At 33.7% G+C, this 23,795-nt stretch overlaps 1 protein-coding gene across 3 annotated transcripts in view; it reads left to right on the top strand.

Annotated features, from left to right (window-relative positions):
• Nucleotides 1-3,268: 3,268 nt before the first annotated feature.
• LOC142327673 (protein C19orf12 homolog) overlaps nucleotides 3,269-23,795 on the top strand; it is a 35,158-nt gene continuing 14,631 nt past the window's right edge. Inside the window, exons 1-2 of one of the 3 annotated variants that reach the window (XM_075370908.1) lie at nucleotides 3,269-3,686; nucleotides 9,427-9,598. In XM_075370908.1, coding sequence (XP_075227023.1) covers nucleotides 9,439-9,598 — 160 coding nt within the window. In that variant the 5' untranslated portion in view covers nucleotides 3,269-3,686; nucleotides 9,427-9,438. Of the gene's footprint in view, nucleotides 3,687-3,842; nucleotides 4,174-9,426; nucleotides 9,599-23,795 lie in introns of those variants that run through there. The other 2 variants (XM_075370906.1, XM_075370907.1) reach the window with 2 other exon arrangements.

Raw genomic sequence — 23,795 nt, 5'->3', positions numbered from 1 at the left:
GCGATTTCACTCACTGGTAATGATGTGTATAACTAATGAACATTAGTAGTTGTACTGTGTTTACTATTACATGATCGTTATAGTACTTTTTCCCCTCCACAGCAGTTAGTACAGCTGTTATGATAATAAATTTTTTGTGGCAAATAACATTCATCCTTCTTATAAAAATGGTTAATTTTAGTTACTTATTTTATTCATCTTATCAAAATATATAAATATTAAATAATTTAATTATGGTGATAATTTAATAATTATCTAAAAATCCCTTAACCCTTAATGATTTATCTGTGCAAAGATTTCATTTGTCATAAATTTCTGTTTTTTATTTTGCATTTTTATATATTTCTCATTACATTATAATATTCAAGGCTTTTTTGTACTTTTTTGTTAATTTTAAAGAAATAATAAAAAAAATTATTTCAATAACAATTATGAAAAATCTATATTAGTTTATTTTTCTTACCTGATAGTTAATATTAGCTGTTCTAAAATTTCCTTTTAATAACCAATGCTCAATTTTCTCTAAAACATAGTAGAAAGTTTGAATTTCCATTTTTAAATATTGAAAGAACTTGATAGCATCATTTTTTAGATCAAAAAAGTGATGGTATTCTCCATATACTCCTCTAGCCTTAATAATAACATGAACCCGAAGTATCTCTTGCTTTAATTTCAAACTGATGTTTTCTGATGCTAATGGTATCAAGACACAACTGAACTCCATGATAATAAAATAGTGACTAAATAAATAATTTTATCACGATGACGAGCTTGTAAATCTGACTTTACTATATACAACCATGCCAAACTCCAGCATGCCGACTGTCGGTGCCGCTAATCTGTATCTGACTTCCTGCTTTTATTGAGAGCTTACCCTATTTCTCTGTATCAAAATAAGTTAGAAGATCACTTTTTGGGTTTTTTTTTAAAGTAATAAATGATTATATTCTGTGCAATGGATGAACATTTTTTAATTAGAGATAATAATTTTAATAAATCTTTCTTATAAAGTTTTAATCACATACTGTGAACAATATAGATAAATTTTCAGTTGTATTTGTTCATCTATACCATCTTATGGATAGTATTTTTTTCTCATTTTTAGATGTAAGGAGTGAAAATTAAATTTATGTTATGCTGTAAAAGATAGATTTTTTCTTAATGTATAAGTAACTGTTAACAAATAATTCTAATCAAGTTTCATCAATTTGCATGACACAAATTTTTGATGGCGTTTTATGTATTCAAAGCAGCCTGGTAGATAAATATTCTTACCTTTTTTGGATGTAATATGTGATTATTAGAATAGATATTAAGAAAAAAGTTCTGGATTTGTATTTCAGTACTTGAGGATATTTTCAATGATTACAGGTCATTGCAAGGATCTTACAGGTAGAATTTTTATTGTATTTCATTTATTCAAATACAACTAAAAGTAAAGTTTTTAAATTAAATAAATGAAAACTAAAGTAATTAATTATTTTTAAGATATCAGCTAAAAAGAAATGTTTAACACTGACTTTGCTAATTCATGAACTTAAATAGTACTCAAATAATTTTCATTAACACCTTCAGGATTGTCAACTATTTTATAGTAATTTCTTATATTTATATCATGATGAATTTATTTTAATATTATTTCATACATTTGAATTTATGCCATTATAAAAGTACTTCCATTTATATCACCAATAAGTGATGCAGCATAGAGTTGAAATTTATGTTGAAACCTTAATTGCAAAATGAATATAATATAATCAATCCAAATGGATACTTTGCAAAAGCCACTGCATTAAATGCCTTCATGATAAATAATAGGATGAATCCCTAGCTTAGAACTGAATATTACAAAACCAAAACCATGCTCTTGAAGGATTTAGAGAGCTAGAGTATATAGCAGTCTTGGTAATACAAGTTTTCACAAACTTTGAAAATGGTAAACTCAATTCCAATGAGCCTACAGATTTTTAAATCATCCGGGAAAATCTGATTGATAAATAGGCATCATAAAGCTAAATTTAGGCATACAGAGAAGTATTCATTAACTAAGAAAAGTGTTAAAGAATCTATAGATGACCTCAGCAAGTTAATGTCTACTGTCATCAAACTCAAAAACAAATGAATGATATTGAATTAAGAATGTAACTCGTAGACTGATCAAGTCTGATTAGCAAAAATTAGGAAAATGAGCATCATCATTTCCATCTGGAAGAAGTAACATATTGCAAACTATTAGAATGCTACTAAAGAGACCAATACAATATGTAGTAAGAGAACTTGAGGCTATTGTAAACTGAGAAGAAAAATCTAGAAAATAACTCACATACATCTTTGAGTCACAGGTAATATCTAACTCAATATATTTGTTAAGTAGGATGTCTGTATGAATTCAGAGTTTTGTAGGAAACTCTAAAATACCTGATATCATAGTGTATAGGTCCTCTGGGGAACCTATACCTGAATACCTGTTATTGGTTCAGAGGGATGAATGAATACCTTTAATCAGTAGAGTAGCCTTAATAAAGTCCTTTCAGTGTTATTGTTTACAAATTAAAACAATAACAAGCAAATTAAACAACAAAAGCTGTTTCTTCTACTTTTTTAATTTTGTTTGATGCTGCTAAATATAACTAACATGATCCTAAATTATGAATATCTTCTTTGATACAAACCTCTTCCTTTTATCCTGTTTAGCCTTTGGAATTACCATCAGGTATTACTTCAGAGGATGAATGAAGATGATATGTGTTAGTGTAAGTAAAGTGTAGTAGTCTTGTACAGTCTCAGGTCGACCATTTCTTAGATGTGTGGTTAATTGAAACCCAAGCACAAAAGAACACCGGAATCCACAATCTAGAATTAAAATCCATATAAAAATAAAGAGAATTTCAGCGTTCAAGTCCTTGAAATCAGCGTTCAAAGGACTTGAAATCAGCTGATTTGCAAAAATGCGTTCACCACTAGATCTTTGAGGCAAATCTAGGTGCAAAATTCATAATCTAGAGAAAGAAATACTCAAAAGAAATTTTATTCTCAAAAACATAAAATAAATAAAATTCTAAAACAATCACTTTATAAAAATAACAAAAGGTTATAGTCGAATTCCCAACTACAGTAGGGATCTAGTCCCTATTTTTGAAATTTATAACACATATAAATAAAGGGAACTGTTATAACAACATATTTTAAGTCTAGATTGAATGTGATTTTTTGTTGTACCCATTTGTGTTTGGCGCTGGAGTGGTGGATATTTATCTTACTAAGATAAATATGCTATCGTTGAGTTATGGTCAGTTGAAAAAATTAAATGCATTGTTTTTCAAATGGGTCATTTCAGAAAACCTGAACTTTAAACAAGTTTGTTATGTTATATTGATCGTGCTGCAACTAATTAAAATATAACAATTCGCCATTTTACCCTATTTCGACAAGTTATAGTTATCGGAAAAATAATTTATAATTGTAATAGCATATGTGTAACAATATTATATTTCACCAATTTGTGGCCTTTAATTTAACTTCATACGCTACTTCATCTGTTTGAGATATTTCATAATTACAAAATATTTAAGTATATATTGTCGCGTAATATGTGACGAACAAAAATTGTTCTAACTTTAATTCGAGTACTTTACATGACGTGTACTTTCATGGTTTTTAAAATCTTTGGGTAGAACTTGGTAAGTGTAAGTAATTATTCACATAATTTTAATATAAGTTTTTCGGTTGAGGAATACATATAATACCATAACCTAATTTTAATTGATATGTAGATTAATATAATTGATTATGTAATTTTGGATATGTAGTGTAGGGTTTTTAGGTTAGACGTACATTTTTTCGGAGCAGATTATAAAGGGAACAGTTCCAATACAATAACTTATTTTTTTTTTATTTACTTTTTTTTTATTTACTTTTTTTGTTTCATTGTAATGAACCGTAGGTATAGTTGTATTCTAAAAACTAAACTTTGCTTGATGTTAGTAGATTGATCACTACTTCTAACGTAAGAGATTAGTTATCCCGTTTTCAGTAAATTAAATTCGCCTCCTCAAAAATCTGAAGAACCCTCATTCTGTTTGTGATTTTTTATTTTACTAAATAATATTATTGATTTGTGTTAAAATGTTCTAACTTGTTTACATTGTAGCTAACATTTATTGAAGTACAATTGTAAGTCATAAATATATATATATATATATTCATTTATACTTTTAATTTAAGCATTAACTATCATTTAACTTTTTTGTTAACTATGTAGTGTTATGTATTTTTATAAAAATTTATTCAGCTACTGATGAAGGAGCCATTCAGTAGCTTCAAAAAAATTTTTAAACACAATTCCACACATTTTGCAAGTGATTTTATACAATTCTTTAATAAAGTTATTTCCAATTTTTGCTCATTGTAATTTTCATTAAGTTTTTCATTAAGAGTATGCTTGCTGTACAAATAGTGTCCCTTCTTTTATGTATTTTTTGTCAAAATTATGATATAAGTTGTTTATCTTAGTTAATATTATTATTTCTTCTATATAATTTTTAATTTATTTAGTAGTATTTAAAAAACAGATTTACATGTGTGTGTATATATATATATATATATATATATATATATATATTTATTTATTTATTTGTAAACGGTTTATTGTAAATAGCTGTAAACAGTTTTTTTTTTGGTGATTGCATTGTATACGCAACAGCCTACTACTTCATATACAATAAGTTGGCAAATCCCCTATCCATTCTTGTTTACATACAAATTGCTGGACTTTTAAAATTGTCTTTTTAGTTGGAATTTTTAATATTGGTTTTCAAAGTACTAGATTTAATATTGATCTGCATATTGTTGTAGGTTTTATTGAGTGATTAAAAGTGTATGTGGTAATACGTAGTATATTTTGCTGGATAAAAAGCATTAAGTGTGATATGCATCTACACAAAAGTTATGTCTTTGCACATGTTTATGTTTTTTAAAAACAAATAATTAATGTATACATTATTATAGTAGAATAGAAGATCATATTGAACAGTTTTAATCTCAACCTAAATTGTTCAAATTATGTAACTATTTGACTTTAAATTGGTTATAAAGTCATATATTACCAACTGTAAACAAGTAGTTGAAATTTCAGTAATTATTTAGAAAGATGACTTATATTCAAACATCAGTAATTTTGACGTATGTTTTGTTCACTGTACTGATTGTTAATATACAAAAAAAGTGTTACTTTATTGTACTTTTTGACTTATAAAAATTTTAGATTGAAAAATCAAAAAATTACATATTCTTGTAGCAGCGAGGGTAATGTTATCAAACTTTGTACAATATCAGCAAACGCTCACTTCACTCACTAACCTTATCTAATTAGCCTTAAATATTAAATTGATAGATTGTCAGGTTGAGTCAATTGTATATAATATTTAATTATTTAGTCAGAAAAAAATATATGTATATCATACTTGAACAGACTGAATTACAATTTTTGGTGAGGATACTGTATAATATATGAGGGATAAAACCTGCGTGAAAGGTGTCATATTTATGCTTTTTTTGATAGTGCATGTAAGTCTCTTCCAGTAGAATAGAATATTTAAAAATTTAGTTATTTGAATGCTATTGTTTGTATCATAATTGACTTTTGTTTCCTTCCCATACTTTAAGAAAAAGTAAAAATACTTTTACATTTTATTACAACAGATAGATGTAAGAACTAAGGTAGAGAGAGGGATATGTTTTCTTGTTTATTGATGATTAACATCTTAACCATTTTTATATGAATTTGAATACTAGATCTTGAATACCAGTGTTCTTTGATGGTTGGGTTTCAATTAACCACACATCTCATTAATGGTCAACCTGAGACTATACAAAATTACACTTCATTTACATTCATTCACATCATCCTCTGAAGTAATACCTTACGTTGGTTCCGAAGGCTAAATAGAAAAATAAAAAACATCTTGACCATAAAAATATACGCCAAGATTATAAACTTTTGAATGTTATTATCTTTCTAAATAATTAGCATTTTCACTTTCTGAGGTAAAACTTTCACATGTAAAATTTTAGTCCTTGTTTCAAGTTGTAGAACACAGTGCTTCAGAAGTGTTCTTGCATCCTTGCTTTACCTATTATTTATTAATGAGATCTGCCTCAAAATCTTGAATCAATCATTATAACCCTCTTCACAGACAACACAACTGTATTTATATCTGAAGATAATTATTTAAAAGAAAATTCTATTGTAAATAAAAATCATTCACTGAGTGAATTGCAACCATGTAACTTTATGGATAAAACTGTTACATTTTGGGCTTTGTTGATCACATGGCATGGATAGAATTCTCATTAATGATAACAATAGTATTTTTGTTCTTCATAAAGCAAAATGGGTGATATTAGATAACACATTCTCTTGGGATGATCAGATTGGTTTCATTTCATTTGATCAAAAAGTTTGATCAAAATAAAACTTTGATTTTATTGCAAATGAAACAAAGGAGGTGTTTGTAACAAATATCTCTATGGATGCTAGCTTTCACTTCATGTATAACTTCTTCAGAGACTACACACTTATAAAAAAATAGATTAATTTTTTTTTTAATGATTAACAAATAATTCAATAATTTTTACTGATCTAGTTTAAAAAAACAGCAGCATGGCTTGATGAAATCCCTTATCAGGTATAATTTGGCTTCAGTAATTCATAATCTGTGTATGGGGCCAACTAGGTTAATGTATGGATTCCTAACTGATATGTGTGTTTTAATTTATTTATTTTCTGTTCACTTCATTTGTGTGTGAATCCCTTTCCACATCCCCTCCTTATACAGAGTATGTTTCATAAATCCAGAAAACACAATTTTCAGGAAAAATCTTTTATTTTTTAACATAATCTGACACTTTCAAGTCAACTTCTTTGATTGCATCATTACAGTATGATTTATCCAAGTGTTCAAAATAATCAGATGTTTCAGCAATAACTTGATTTTGTATTAATATCTTTCCAGCAAGCCACTTCATGTTTAGAAAAGATAATAGTCCGCTAGAGCTAAGTTTGATGGTAAAGGGATATACAGAATAATTTTGTTATCTAATTTGAACTATTTTGCTGCCATTATCTCAGAAGAGTAAGCTTTTGCCTTTTTTTTGGAAAAATAACCTTTTTTCCAAAAAAGATCACTCGTGATCTTTTTTTTTATTTTCTTATTTTAGATAATCCTGCAAAGATGGATAATATTGCATGGTTATTATTCTATTCTTTTTCAGAAAGTCAGTAATAATTATTCAGCATGAGCATCCTAAAAGATAGTGGCATCATCTTTCCTTCTTTGGAGCAAGTTCCCTATCTGCAACTCCCTGTTTTGATTGTTCATTAATTTCAGATTAATTTCAGTAATGTATGTAAGTTTTATCAGCTAGTATTAAATGGTGCAAATTCCTTTCGGTTATGTTGAAACAGCCCCAAACCATGCTTAGAAATCTTTACTCATCACACTTTTGATAAATTTGAGAAAACATACTTGCAGATAGTTTTCAATTTTGTAAAATTCATATAAAAGTAAAATATGATGCTTCATCCCTTTTGAGAGGCCTGTTGTCATAGCAATCTCACGCACTTTCAATTTATTATTATCAGTCCCCATATCATAGATTTTTCAATTTTCTGATAACTCTTTGGTCATCTAGAACATTCACCATCGTTTGTCCTCATATGACTTTGTAAATAACCAAACCATTTGTAAATTATTGTAATCTATTGAGCTGACTCACCTTAATATCTGCCCAGCTTGGATTTATTTTCCCTTGTAGTTTTACCTTTCAAAAAGTAATGTTTGATCACTGCACAAAAGACATTTTCCGCATTTTTTGTTAATCGCAATACTTGATTGACTCAAATGACTGCCAAGAGTAGAATTATAGAGTTATCTGACTAAAACTTTATGAACACTCCTAGAACAATATGTGGGAAATGAAGATTGACCACAATAACACATGCTACAAGCAACATCTTTTTACTTTCCGCACACATATCAAATACCTCTTCATATATTGGTGGTGATTAATGTATGTAAAAATGTTTATTCTTTATTCATTAATTTTTTACAGTAATATCTTATGCAATTTATTTTTCTGGATAAGATTTTCATCCCCCCCCCCCCCCACTTCAAAATTGTCTCATTAGTGGGCATCCCTCTACAACTTCTGTTTCTTTACCTCCTTCATTATTGCTTGTATACATTTAAAAACTTATTCTTAGAATACTACTATATTATAAATATTTTGTTTCATTTTTTATAGCTTTTCCTCAAAATTTTATTAAAGGTTTTTGTAGCCTTGAAGCCTTTTTGCCTTTTTTTTGTAGTAGTTTAAAGCAGTAAAATGTTCTATTTTTTTGTTTCTTGGTGTTAATAACACCAGAAACAATAGACTGATGAATATAATTATTGTCACAGTTCAGTAGTAATTTTACTATAGTCCAATTAAAAAAATTTCTATAATCATTAAATAGAAATTTTCCATTCTGAAACTTGAAATTTTTTTATAATAATGAAATAGATCATTTGATGTTTGACTTATGATGTGCTAACTTTTAAAAGTTAACAACTTACATGTATCAAAGTAAAAAATTAAACATTTTTTTAAAACAATTTAAATATGACTGATGAAATCTTTATTTTAAAACCAGTTGTTATTTTGAAATACAATGAAACTTGTATCAATGGATCCTTCCCAGCTGTGGACCATTCCAAATAACGAACTGTTGTACAGAGCGTTAATATAATCACACAATTCATATGTAAAACAAGGAAACTAATTAGACTACATTTTTAATTTGTTTGCCACTTAATGATACAATGAATGTTTAAAATATCCCATCTTGAGTATTGATGCAGGAAACACTCATTTTTTATGTTAAATTCAACTTCCTTAGAGTTCCTGCGCTGATGTTAGTGATGCTGCCATAAGATGATATCTTCTTTCAGTTCATCCAAAGTGTGAGTTGTTCTTTAAAACAATACTTTTCAGATTACCCCATATATAAAAATCTAATGTTGAGAAATTAAGGAATCATGAAGACCATAGTACATGGAAAATTACACACAGTCATTGAAAAATTCACTTAATACCATAGTCAAATTTGCAGTGTAGCATGGCATCACCATGTTGCTATAATAGTAGTTTTTCTGTTCAATTTCAAGCAAGTTTGTGAAATTTTTTAATAATATCTGAATAACTTCTTGCTGCAGAGAATGTCTAATTGAAAAAATGGTTCTGACCACTCTGGTCAAAAGTGGGTCACAAAATTGCACTTAAAAAACTTTCCAAAATAATCACAACCATTCTTTTTATTACCTTTACATTTTTTAAGCTATCACATTTTCTGTTGTACATATATTTTTTTAAATAATTTTTTTTCAGATTATTATAATAATGCCTGTTAATCAACATGAAATAATAGGAGTATTAGCTCAATTGGCAGAAGAGAGAGAAATTAAAGTTGCTGTTACAGAATCATTAAAAGGAGCTGCTTTGGTCGGTGCAGCAACATTCATTGGCGGTATTTTACTTGGACCATTAGGTTTAGCTGCTGGTGAGTATTACGAGATTTACATGTTTGACGAATTATAAATTCAATCCTTTCCCACTGAAATCTGTTTAAGAGAATACATGCATAACCGATGATTAAGACCAAAATCTGTACAAAGATATGACAGGGAAAATTTCAAAAAAGTTTCACTTAAAGGAAAGTGGAGCCTCCATTCCTGTTTGAAGATTTCCAAAATATATTATTTCAGATTATATTGTCATCTATTGAAATTTTTTGTTAAATAGTTCTGAAGTAAATAGATAAAAACTTATCTCTAAAAGAGGAGTGGGGGTTTTTTATACCATACTGCTGATAAATAATGGGTGTACAAGAAAGAATATCAGGCTTTACTTTGTTATAATATCTCTTGGATGAGATGTACAATTTTGATTTAAGGCTAGAGTTAAAGAGCAAAAATTACAGTTTTTGTTGTGCAAATTAATGTAGAGTAATTCCCTATCTTTACACTTGACAGTGCCACTAGCAATGATGACAATTCTTGTGAATTGACCAGATGTTTGTGTAAAGGGAAGAATACACAACAACCAAAGGTGTCTGAAGAAAACGTCAGAATCTTTCATGCAAAGTCCTATAAAATCTGTTAGGAAGGCCAGCTGCAAACTAGTAATGCCAGTGATGATGGTAAGGGTTGTTTTAAGGAAACACTTATATGCATCCAAACAGTTTTCAGCTGATATAGACTTTGAAGCCTACCAACTAAGCTGTGCATGCTGATTTCATGATCAAAATATTGCAGCCTTGATCATATTGTGTTTATTGATGAGTCAACTTTTCATCTTATTGTTAAAGATAACACTCATGCTTGTATCTAGGACTCGGAAAATCCCAGTGAACTTTTACAGCACAAAAGGGACTCCTCAAAATTAGATTTTTTGTGTACGATATCCTGCTGGCAGGTTTATGGATTATTTGTTTTCACTTAAGTAAGTGTAGCAGGAATTGTTTATTTGGATATGCTGCATTCACATCTCTCCTCAAGAAAGAAAGGGGGAGTTATGCCTCCCCGGCATAACTCTGCACAGGATTGTTTGAATGATGTTTGTTCCAACTGCCGGATTGGTCGGCATGGACCTAATAACAAAGATTTTTTGAAGTGGCCTGTAAGGTCACTTGATCTGAGTCCTGTGATACTTTCCTTTGAGGATTTTGTAAATGAATTTGTTTATATGTCTGTGCTGCCTACTGATTTACCACATTTGAAGGGCAGGAGTACTGTAAATATGTTCCTTCTAGGACAAATTTGACCTTTATTTTGTGCAACTGCACAGGTCCACAATGAAACTAACAGGTCCTTACTGCAATTAACATATCCATTCTCGGAAAACGTTTTGAGGCTTCTGGAACAAGAGCGACAAGTTCAGTACAGCTAACAAGGGGTTGAATGTACCCACTGGGTTGGTCTAGTGGTGAACGCATCTTCGCAAATCAGCTGATTTTGAAGTCAAGAATTCCAACATTCAAATCCTAGTAAACGCAGTTACTTTTATACGGATTTGAATCCTAGATCGTGGATACCAGTGTTCTTTGGTGGTTGGGTTTCAATTAACCACACATCTCAGGAACAGTCGACCTGAGACTATACAAGACTACCCTTCATTTACACCCATACGTAACATCCTCATTCATTCTCTGAAGTAATACTTGATGGTGAATCCGGAGGTTAAACAGGAAAACAGCTAACAAGGGGTCGAAGTCCAAACTTGTCCTAGAACCACTATGGTATGGAAATGATAAAATTAAAATTAAATTTCTGGATGACCGGAAATCTGGCTGATTGAGAGTGTACCAAATCCATGCAGTAACAGCTAGCTTTCAGCCTATTAACATGTACACTGTTTGAATCATGAAAATCAGACAAACGGTTGTAGATATATTATGAGCACCCCTCCAAAGTAGCGTCGTCAGGGCACTTCTATGTTACCAGTTGATGGGTGGCAAGGAGATCAGATGGAGTTTATCATTGTAGGAGGAACAAAAACTTTTTCGAAGTGCTAATACCCATAACTTTTTAGATATTTGTGATTTTTTACCTGAGATTGGGATTCAAATATAAACTTGTAATATTTTTCCTAAACAATTGCTATTGCAGCTAGAATCGTAAATGCAATCCATTGTACAGCTTCTGTTTATATAGTTCACTTTCCTAGCTTCTTCAGTTGTTGTAGTAGAAACTGCTAATACCCTAATGTTACCCTATGTACCCTAATGTTAATGTAATACTAATTTAGTTGTTGTAATGTGCATTTCACTTCCTTATAAAACTAGTAGCATGTGATGTTTAGCTGTCATCAGTTGTAGTAGTAGGAATTATATAATCTAATTCTACATCTACACATATCTGTTCATTATATTCATTACATTCAACATATCACCAATAGATATTAATTGCTGGCACCCGCTTATTCATTAAACAATCATGCTTTCAATATCAATTATAAAAGAGTAAACACTGTTAACTGTTCATAAAAAAAAAAAAAACAATGGACCTCTTAGATTTTAATAACAAGTAATTGTGATTGAGTTGGCGTCCCCACGGGCCTAGCCTCCGCAGCTTTTCTTCCCACTATACAATGAGCTGCGGAACACTTTACATTTTACACATATACTACACCAAGAACACTACATAAATTACAACATACACACATACACAATTACACAACAACAACCTACACTGATATTTCCTACATTTACACTCGGTGGTGTTGCGACATCTTACGAAACGCAACCGTAACCCAAGGTGGGAACAAATCGTGCCGATGGGTGAATGGCTCTACGTAGTGAGTCTCGAACGATGTCCTCTGGGCACCAGGGCGAACCCAGTTGTATTTAGCTCTAGCTCCAGTACGCGTGCACTCTGCTGGAGTGGTCCATTTTTCGCCGGTACTCGTGGGACCAAAATTTCAGTTCCAATAACAAACACAATGATGGTTGGTGGTCCATCTGAAAAAACCACCAATTTAAGTCTTGCGAAGAGACCTCGATCAGCTTCGTCTGACGAGGATAAAAGTCCTATGGAAGAGAACTCCAAATCGTTAAACTTGAACACTAAAAGTATCCGATTCATTGTTCTCCGAAATAGTCAGGAAGGTGGCTCCCTCCAAAAGGTTTCACCTTTCCTTATAAATAAAACTCTAACAGGTGCAAGTGGCTCCCCAAAGAACATCAGGAAATTACGCGACGGATCGATTCTGGTTGAAACATTCAACGACGAACAGAGTCGATCAATCTTACGTCTCTGTAATATGGGTGGTATAAATATAAGTGCTGAAAGCCACAAAACTTTAAATACGAGCAGGGGTGTAATTTTTTGTCGACACCTCTTAGATATACATATCGATGAAATAGTTGACGAGCTTTGCCACCAAGATGTTGTAGAAGTGAAACGTATAATGAGACGGCAGAACGGAACAGAAGAACCGACACCGTCTCTTATATTAACATTCAATCTCCCTGTTCCACCAGAGAAGATTAAAGTGGGTTACCTCTCGGTTCGGGTACGACCATTCATACCCAACCCACGGCGATGTTTCAGATGCCAAGGTTTTGGTCACACTACAACATCTTGTACAAAAACCGAGATCTGTGCTCGATGTGCTAAAGAAGGTCACAATGACACTAACTGTGAAGAGAGTGAAAAATGCGCAAACTGCAGTGGTCCACATACAGCTCGCTCCCGAGATTGCCCAACTTTTAAAGAAGAAAAGGCAATTCTCAAAATCTGTACGGAGCAAAAACTATCTTTTCCGGCTGCACGTAGAGAATATAAAAAGATAAACAATTCACGGAACCTGGTTAAACCAGACGTATCTTTTGCCACCGCTGCATCTAAACAAATTCCTACAAATGCTAATAATCAGCAGTGCGGATCCTGCAATGAACTTAAAAAACTTGTTCAGATGCTATCTGATCAAGTAGCTTCACTTACAGCCACTATCTCAGAGCTGACAAAAATGAATAAAAAGTCCTCTGTCGTAGCTAGTCAATCAAACAGTATGATACATACGAAAGTTCCTATTCCCAAAGTCGTACCGCCACGAATAGCGACTATCACAGCTGGCAGTAAGCCACCTAATAAGCTCCCCATAAAGGGAACCAATATAACTATCTCCTCTGGGATGTCAACTACAACATCCCATTCAAATAAATCTCCTCCACCATCACCTCATATATGGAGGATATGGTTGAAGAACCACCCGACCCTAGGGCATCGGAGTTCTTTAAAATAAAAAATACAAAAAAGAAAAACCGAATCACATACAACTAATTTTTATATAATTCCCGAAATTTATTTTTTTATTTATTTTTTACACTTATGAACATTATTCAGTGGAATGTTAGAGGTATTCGGTCCCGCATTGAAGATATTAGAGTACTAGCGCACACACATGATCCACTAATCATGTGTTTCCAAGAAACTCACCTTCTACAACATGACCGAATTACACTTAGAGGATACTTCTGCGAGAGATACGACTGCCTAGTAGACAGTAGGGAAAGTGGTGGAGTAGCGATTTTCATGAAGAATGGGGTATCAGCTACAAGAATTCAACTAACCACTGTCATTCCTGCTATTGCAGTAAAGATCTCTATTCCCTTCAAATTGCATATCTGCAATCTGTATCTCTCACCGAACACTGAGTTCAGTGCTTTAGATGTCTCAAATCTCCTCACACAAATACCATCACCATCGTTAATAGTAGGAGACTTCAATGCCCATCATATTTCCTGGGGCTCAACCTTCTGCTCCACTCGAGGAAATATGATAAACAGATTGAGACAAGACTTTGACCTTTGCCTACTGAATAATGGATCACATACATTCATGTCCTTATCAACTGGTACTGTATCTAACCTTGATCTTTCCATATGCTCACCGAATGTGCTCCCTCATTTTAATTGGTTGGTTTGTGATGACTTTCACGGCAGTGATCATAGACCAATTATTATTAGTTTCGGTGTAGACTGCGAGATTAAAAGAAGGCCACGGAGATGGATTGTTGAAAAGGCAGATTGGAACGGATACCATAAAGCATTCCAATCTCAGTATGACGATGGAGCGAACATCCTCGACCAATATTCTTCTTTTACATCCTTGATACTTAAGAATGCCAACAGATATATCCCACAAACATCGGGTAATCCTAGACGTCCTTTCGTTCCATGGTGGAACGATGAATGCAAAAATGCTATTAGGAACCGACGGCAGGCACTACGTAAATTTAATCGTAGGCCTACAACAGAACATCTAAATTTATACCGCAGGGCTAGAGCGGTGTGCCGTCGAGTATTCTTGGACGCTAAGAGGAATTCATGGACGAAATACGTGAGCACTATCTCACGCACTACTTCCACGTCTACTGTATGGAAGAAAATTCGTGCAATCTTCGGATCACCGAAACAATCTATTCTTGGTCTTATTGATGAAGGAGAACTCCTTTCATCATCCTCGGAAGTGGCAAATAGTCTAGCAAAATCTTTCCGCTCGGTGTCTCTCACCCCATCATATAATAACGATTTTCAACGGTACAAAATACAAATGGAGGTGTTGTCGTTAAACATTGGTGATTCGGTTGGTGAATTAAACACTCCATTCGTATTTAAAGAATTGTCACATGCACTTAAAAATTCACGGGACACTTCCCCTGGACCGGACAACATTCGCCTTTCCATGCTTTCACACCTTCCTAATTCGGCACTACAACAACTTTTGAATATTTTCAACGGTTTATTCTCCGAACAAGTCTTCCCACCCGGCTGGTCAGAAGCATTTATTATACCAGTACTAAAACCTGGTAAAGACCAGACGAACCCCTCAAGCTATCGCCCTATTTCATTAACAAGCGTTTTGTGTAAAATAATGGAGAGAATGGTAAACCGCAGACTTACATAGTAGTTGGAGAAACATGGCTTTCTATCTCCAGAACAATGTGGTTTTCGACAAGGACGATCTTCCATTGACCATTTAGTGTCACTAGAAACAGCCATACAAAACGCTTTCCTCAATCGGCAACACCTCGTCGCTATCTTCTTTGATATAAAAAAGGCGTATGACACAGCCTGGCGACGTGGTATCCTTAACACTCTCAAAAAATGGGGAATCAAGGGCAATATGCTTGCTTTTATCCGGGGATTCTTAAATCACCGAACGGCTCGTGTTCGTGTGGATGATTCGCTCTCAGATAGTGTCATCTTAGAGAATGGAGTGCCCCAAGGTAGTGTATTAAGTGCCACCTTATTTTCTGTAGCCATAAATGATATTACCAAATGTGTTCAGGCTCCTGTCTCATGCTCTCTATTTGCTGACGACTTTGCTATCTACATTGCAAGCCGTTCGGCACCTACAGCAGAGAGACTACTGCAGAACACTATATATCACCTTGAAGCTTGGTCCAGGACTACTGGTTTCACATTTTCATCCGAAAAAACAAAATGTGTAGTTTTTTCTCGGCTACGAAACCCTTCTATTCCGCAAATTTTTCTGAACGGAGAGACTATTACTATCTCTACTTACGTCAAGTTTTTAGGTTTATTTTTTGATAGTCGTCTTACTTGGGTCAAACATTTAAAAGAATTGAAAACAAAATGTTCCAAAATTCTAGATATGATGCGAGTCCTTACTAACACCAACTGGGGAGCCGATAGATCATGTATGATACGTTTTTACTATTCCTTTGTTCGCTCCCGTTTAGATTATGGTTGTGTCGCCTACTCTTCAGCTCGTCAAACCGTGCTTAAAATGCTGGATAGTGTACATCATGCTTTCCTTCAGCTTGCCACAGGCGCGTTTAGATCAAGTCCTGTCGCAAGCTTACTTGTAGACTGTGGTGAACCATCACTTTGGGATAGACGAGACCAGCTCTTATTATCTTATTTTGCTCGTCTAATAGGACAGCCAAATCACCCGGTTCTTGAGTCAGTCTTTAAAAATCCTAATCTAGGAAAGTATGAGGATCATCCACGTCGTACTGCACCTGTAGGTGTCCATACCTGGCGTCTGCTGCAGCATATAAATGTTGACACACCGTCATTCTTTCCTATGTACCCTTGCTCATATCCTCCATGGAGAATAAACCTCATAAATTTTAATTTTGACCTGACTACATATAATAAACAATCAACACCATCTATCGTCTTTCAGCAGATGTTTCAGTGTGTTCTCTCCAAGACGAAACCAGACGCGGTTGTATACACTGATGGATCGAAACAAAACGATACGGTTGGGTGTGCTTTTGTTGTCAATGAGAGAACTTATATGTTTGGTCTCCCCAGTATTACGAGTGTGTTTACCGCTGAACTATATGCTATAAATAAGGCTCTAAACATCATTAACCCTAAATATAGAAAAATTCTTATTTGCAGTGACTCGTGTAGTGCTCTCCATGCCTTAAAAAACTTTTATTCTAAACATCCTATCGTCATTGAAATTTATAACGCAATCGCTGAGTTGAATAATCGCAACACAGAATTAATTTTTTGCTGGGTCCCTAGCCACGTAGGGATTCCAGGTAATGAACATGCGGATTCTGCTGCCAAAGAAGCATGTAACCAGCCTCCTTTCACCACCCGAGTAGCTACTGCTGATTTCATTAACTATGTAAAACAATTTTTAAAAACAAGGTGGCAAGGTGATTGGACAGCTACCGTTGATAATAAACTCCGTCAGATTAAAGATTCTGTGTTACCATGGAACTCCTCATACAGAAAACCCCGGCGTGAGGAAGTAGTTCTCTGTCGATTGCGGACAGGACACACGAGAGTCACACACGAGTACCTGTTTACAAGAGGACAACCACCTCTATGCGCAAGATGCAACTGCCGCGTGACTGTGCGCCACATACTCGTGGACTGCATATGTTATGCGGCATTGCGTCGTAAATTTAAATTACCTAGTAACATCCGTGGTATCTTGCGTGATGATAAGGAGGTTTTAAACCGGATGTTTATGTTTTTACGTAGTATAGGGTTAACACAAAAAATTTAATACTGTTTCTTATATTTTTTAATACTTTTAGTTTTTTAATAAGTTTATTTTTTTTTATTATATATGTCGGAGAATAAAGTACAGTGGAGTATCTTCCGACAAAACGATGAGAATATTCTTTAGAATATCTGTATTTTTAGTAGTTTTAAGAAATGTACTATTACTTGTAATATTTTGTAAAATAAGGTTTAAATTATTTTATTGCGGTAGGCTTAGGCCTAGGTAGGCACATGGTTGTCAACGTAGTCGGGATCCCAGGACGATAGGGGTATCATAAAATTAATAAGGAAAAGGAAATATGCAGTAGGCATATTATTTGAGAATATTGAGAAAAGGCAGTCTTGCTTTGGAACCCAGATCGAACAGACGTCCTGGTGATCGCGAATTCGTTATTTCCTTGAGCCTCGGTCTGTCGCAAGTTGTTTTAATATTATTTGAATTCTAAATTAAATTAATCTTATATTATAATTCGTGTACTACTGAGTTATTGATAAGTGATAATTATCATTTGTAATTATTTCATTGTACGAGTTATCTACTCATTTTTATTAATTGAACTTTATTATAATCTTATATATTCTCCACTTGTAATAATAAAAATGAGTGAAACACAAAACGTTGAATCCCTGACAAATCTCCTCGCCTCTCCGACATCAGAAGTGGGATCGTCTCCATCTGGTCCATCACCTGATCAGCGGAATACATTGTTTGAGTTTATGAAGTGTTGTATGCAAAAGCCATTATCGACAAAGAAAAGTGTTGTGTTACCATGATTTAATCCAGAGAGTGCGGGATCGGATTCTGTTGCTTGGTGCTCTGCAGCAGAACTGTGTCTATTAGAAAATCCTCTTCAAGGCAGTGAATTGATATCTGCGCTTAGCAAAGCTTTGGAAGGTTCAGCAGCTCAGTGGCTATCCCAAGTGGCAATTCCGGGTATACAGTGGCCTCAATTAAAAGAACTTTTTGTGTCACGCTTCGGGGGACAAGAAACTGCGACAGCGGTTGTGCTGAAAATTCATCAGGAGGCACCAACCAAGGATGAAAGTGTCGGCGCCTTTGGCATTCGACTTCGATCATCGCTAAAGGCCCGCTGGAGGTCTTTAACAGTTGACGAAATAGTTAATGCGGTTGTGCTTGCGCGATTGACCCATATTGATAATCGAGTGGAGCGCGTAGCATTAACTAGCGACATCAAAACGGAAGCCGAATTTTTGAGCGAAATGCGAGGCTTTTCCTACACCCGAAAAAGACCAATATCAGCTTCAGATAACTCATCTACATCCGATTTGAAGCGTTTTAAGCCAGCAGCTTCAGGGAAGTGCCATTTCTGTGGGGAAATAGGTCACAAAAAGTTTGAGTGTCCTAAACTTAAGAAGAAGCAAGCGGAGCAAAGCAGTAACCATCGTGGCTCCAAAGAATCATCCTCTTCATCGCGCAATGTGACGTGTTTCAAATGTGGGGTAGCTGGTCATATTGCGCCAAACTGTACGGCTCCAGGTAGCAGCCGTAGCGGTCCAGGGAACAACAAGGAGAATGGTAGCGTCGAACGCCGTGTGAATCTTTGCACAGTTGCAGCTCCTACTGGTATTCTAAACCATCTTGGTGAGTCGTTTCCATATTGTTTTGATTCAGGAGCGGAATGCTCATTAATAAAGGAATCGATAGCGATTAAGTTTTCTGGACGTAGAATTAATGAATTAATAATTTTGAAAGGCATCGGAAATGTTGTAGTAAATTGTAGCATGCAAATTTTATCTATTGTAATTATGGATTTGTTTACATTAGAGATTCTTTTTCACGTTGTCCCAGATGAATATTTGAGTTATAATATTTTAATTGGTCGAGAAACTTTGAGCTTGGGTTTTGAAGTAAATATTTCTCAAAATAATTTTAAAATCTGTAAATCTAAAGTAGTAAATGAATGTAGTAAATTCGAAATTATAAATTTTGATAATGTTGATACAGATGTTGATAAAAATGATAAAATAAGATTAGTTTCAATCTTAAAAGAGTATGAAAGTTCTTTTATTACGGGTTTTCCTCGTACTCGCGTCAACAGTGGTGAACTTGACATACGTTTAATAGATACAAACGTTACGGTACAGAGAAGACCATATAGACTTAGTGTAGAAGAGAGACAAATAGTTAGAGAAAGAATAAATGAGTTACTTGAAGCTAATGTTATTCGTCCTAGCAATTCACCGTTTGCTAGTCCTACCTTACTAGTCAAGAAAAAAGACGGATCGGATCGTTTATGTGTCGATTATCGTGAATTAAATAAAAATACAGTTGCAGACAAATTTCCTTTGCCACTTATTTTAGATCAAATACCGAGACTTGGAAAGGCTAAATTCTACATTAGTTTAGATATGGCCAGTGGTTTCCATCAAATTCCTATACATTCGGAATCTATAGAACGTACGGCATTTGTTACTCCTGATGGTCAATTTGAATTTTTAACAATGCCATTCGGCTTGAAAAATGCTCCTTCGGTTTTTCAAAGAGCAATTTTAAAGGCATTGGGTGAGCTCGCGTACACTTTCGTTGTAGTTTATCTAGACGATGTACTGATAATTGCAGATACGATAGAAGAAGCGTTTGAAAGACTTCGAGTGGTATTAAAAATTCTTATAGATGCGAGATTCTCATTTAATTTTTCAAAATGTTCTTTTCTCAAAACATCTGTTTCATACCTTGGGTACGAGATTCAAGAAGGACAAGTTCGTCCAAACCCTCGTAAAATAAACTCTTTAACAATGTTACCCGCTCCAAGGACCGTTACTCAGCTTAGACAGTTTATTGGCCTTGCATCTTATTTCCGACGGTTTGTCCCTAAGTTTTCACAAATCATGAAACCATTATATGCTCTTACCTCAGGTAAAAAATATATTGAGTGGACTGAGACACATGAAAACGCCCGACAAAAAGTAATTCATACTTTGACCAACGAACCCGTCTTAATTATCTTTGACCCGGATTATCCTATAGAACTGCATACCGATGCTAGTTCCGATGGGTACGGAGCAATACTCATGCATAAAGTAGACGGTAAAAATAAAGTTATTGAATACTTTAGTAAAAGAACAAGCCCAGCCGAGTCCAGGTATCATTCTTACGAACTCGAAACTAAAGCCGTTGTTAAATCTATTAAACATTTTCGGCATTACTTGCATGGACGACAATTTACTGTTGTAACTGATTGTAATTCATTGAAATCTTCTCAAAATAAGATTGATCTTAATGATAGAGTCCATAGGTGGTGGGCTTATTTACAGGCTTTTCAGTTCGATATAGTTTATAGAGAAGGCAAACGTATGTCGCACGCGGATTTCTTCTCTCGAAACCCTTTGTCCGATTTACCAAAACAGGTTAATAAAATTGAAGAGAAACGCGTTAACCTTGCGGAACTATCGGTTGATTGGCTTCTTGCTGAACAACAGCGTGACTCGGAAATTTCGGAAATAGTCACCAAATTGCAAAGCGATGAGCTATCGGAAGATCTCTTAAAATCTTATGAAATTAAAGCCGGTACGCTATACCGGAAAATACAGAGAAAAGGCGAAACCCTTTGTTTGCCGATTGTACCCAGAGCATTTCGGTGGTCCGTCATTAACCATGTACATGAGTCTGTTATGCACTTAGGTTGGGATAAAACACTCGATAAGGTTTATGAGTATTACTGGTTTGAAAGTATGTCTAAATACGTACGTAAATTTGTTGACAATTGTATTACTTGTAAACTCTCTAAAGCTCAGTCAGGTAAAATTCAAGCTGAATTACATCCCATCCCTAAGACCCGCATACCTTGGCATACTGTGCATATAGATATTACAGGTAAATTGAGCGGTAAAAATAATACTAAAGAATACATTATTGTTATTATAGATGGTTTTACCAAATATGTTTATTTACATCACACCAGAAAAATTGACTGTAATAGTGTTATTAAAGCTTTAAAGGCTTCAATATTTATATTGGGAGTTCCCGCTCGTGTGATTGCCGATCAAGGTAGATGTTTTACTGGGAAAGATTTTAAAGACTTTTGTAAATCTTTAAATATTAATTTACATTTAATAGCTACAGGTACTAGTAGGGCAAATGGTCAAGTAGAGCGTGTAATGAGTACGTTAAAAAATATGTTCACTGCTGTTGAGTCTAATAATCGTCCATGGCAAGACGCCATTGGTGAAGTTCAGCTAGCTTTAAACTCAACCGCGAATCGTATTACCAAATCTAGTGCGTTAGAATTATTAATTGGTAAGAAGGCAAGATCTTACGGGTTGTTAGTTGATGACAACGAAAATCAAATTGATATCTCTAATGTAAGACAACGAGCGATTGAAAGTATAGAGGAAAATGCTAATTATGAGAAGATTAGATTTGATAAAAATAAAGCGAAGGTTAATAAGTTTAAAATAGGAGATCACGTTTTGATTAAGAACGAAGAACGTAATCAAACGAAACTCGATAGGAAATTTAAAGGTATAGTAATAAATAATAAAGGTATAGTAATTTAAAGTATAGTCATGATAAGTTGAGAGAAATGCCTGAGAATTATATTCCTAATGAGTTGGATGTTTCCTCGGACAATGAAAGTTGTGCCGAGGAGACTGTTGATGTTGGTCCTGAAACAGGGACTATGGTTTAAAAGGAGACCACCAATGACGCAATGCACTAATGGCTGGCAGCAGGTCGTGGACCTGGCATTTTAATTTTTCGCACATGCATCAGTGTGTAGTCGTAACTGCAAACTAAATTAGTGGCTAATGTTAGTTTGATCAGGGCGCGATGGGCACCTGATGATGTGTCGGGCAGGTAGTTGTGGCAACTACAGAATATGTATGATACTGTATGTGGCATACAGGGTAGCCTAGAGATAGTGCAGAGGTCTATTGGTGGAGGAAATAAAATCTTATTTGACAGTTAAATGATAAGGAATAATGATTGATGACTTTTCGATCTCTTGAGTACTGTACGATGACTATTTAGGATAATGAATAATTAATGGATTTCTGTTACTCTATCTTTTGTACTTTAACTATTGTAAAATGCTTTATAATGACCGAGGTCAGTTGAAAACAAAAATTAAAATACCACTGTAACTCAATGTTTTAGATACACCCGAGGGCGTGTGATTGTCAGAATGGCCGTGTCGGAGAATAAAGTACAGTGGAGTATCTTCCGACAAAACGATGAGAATATTCTTTAGAATATCTGTATTTTTAGTAGTTTTAAGAAATGTACTATTACTTGTAATATTTTGTAAAATAAGGTTTAAATTGTTTTATTGCGGTAGGCTTACGCCTAGGTAGGCACATGGTTGTCAACGTAGTCGGGATCCCAGGACGATAGGGGTATCATAAAATTAATAAGGAAAAGGAAATATGCAGTAGGCATATTATTTGAGAGTATTGAGAAAAGGCAGTCTTGCTTTGGAACCCAGATCGAACAGACGTCCTGGTGATCGCGAATTCGTTATTTCCCTGAGCCTCGGTCTGTCGCAAGTTGTTTTAATGTTATTTGAATTCTAAATTAAATTAATCTTATATTATAATTCGTGTACTACTGAGTTATTGATAAGTGATAATTATCATTTGTAATTATTTCATTGTACGAGTTATCTACTCATTTTTATTAATTGAACTTTATTATAATCTTATATATTCTCCACTTGTAATAATAAAAATGAGTGAAACACAAAACGTTGAATCCCTGACAAATCTCCTCGCCTCTCCGACATATATATATATATATTTTTTTTTTTTTCTCTGAATGTTTGATATTTTTATACGATTAGGAGCCTTTTACACTCCTTATCGGAATTTGTTAAATTTTATAAGTTATTTTTTAATATTTTAAAGACTGACTGTGATATTAGTTGTAAGATTTGTGTGATATTAGTTGTAAGTTTTATCTCCTTTTTAATTTTAAGTTTTATTTAGTTTTTAACATAGTAGTTAGTTTTAAGTTACATGTTAGTATTTTTGTTATCCGAGAATAGGCCTTTTACACCCATTCCGGATTTGATCTCCTGTGATAGTAGTTTTAAGTTTTAATTAATTTTATTTATTTATCGATTCTCCGGGCGATGATAACGATCATTCGTTTTTCGCCCAAAAAAAAAAAAAAAAAAAAAAAAAAAATTGTGATTGAACATCGACATATGAGTTGTTATTGTTACACAGATATTAGATAATC

This window comes from Lycorma delicatula, chromosome 7 (genome assembly GCF_047948215.1).
Source record: "Lycorma delicatula isolate Av1 chromosome 7, ASM4794821v1, whole genome shotgun sequence".
Taxonomy (NCBI): Eukaryota; Metazoa; Arthropoda; class Insecta; order Hemiptera; family Fulgoridae; genus Lycorma; species Lycorma delicatula.
Note: the sequence above shows the minus strand (reverse complement) of the source record. Positions and strands in the feature narration are given on the sequence as shown.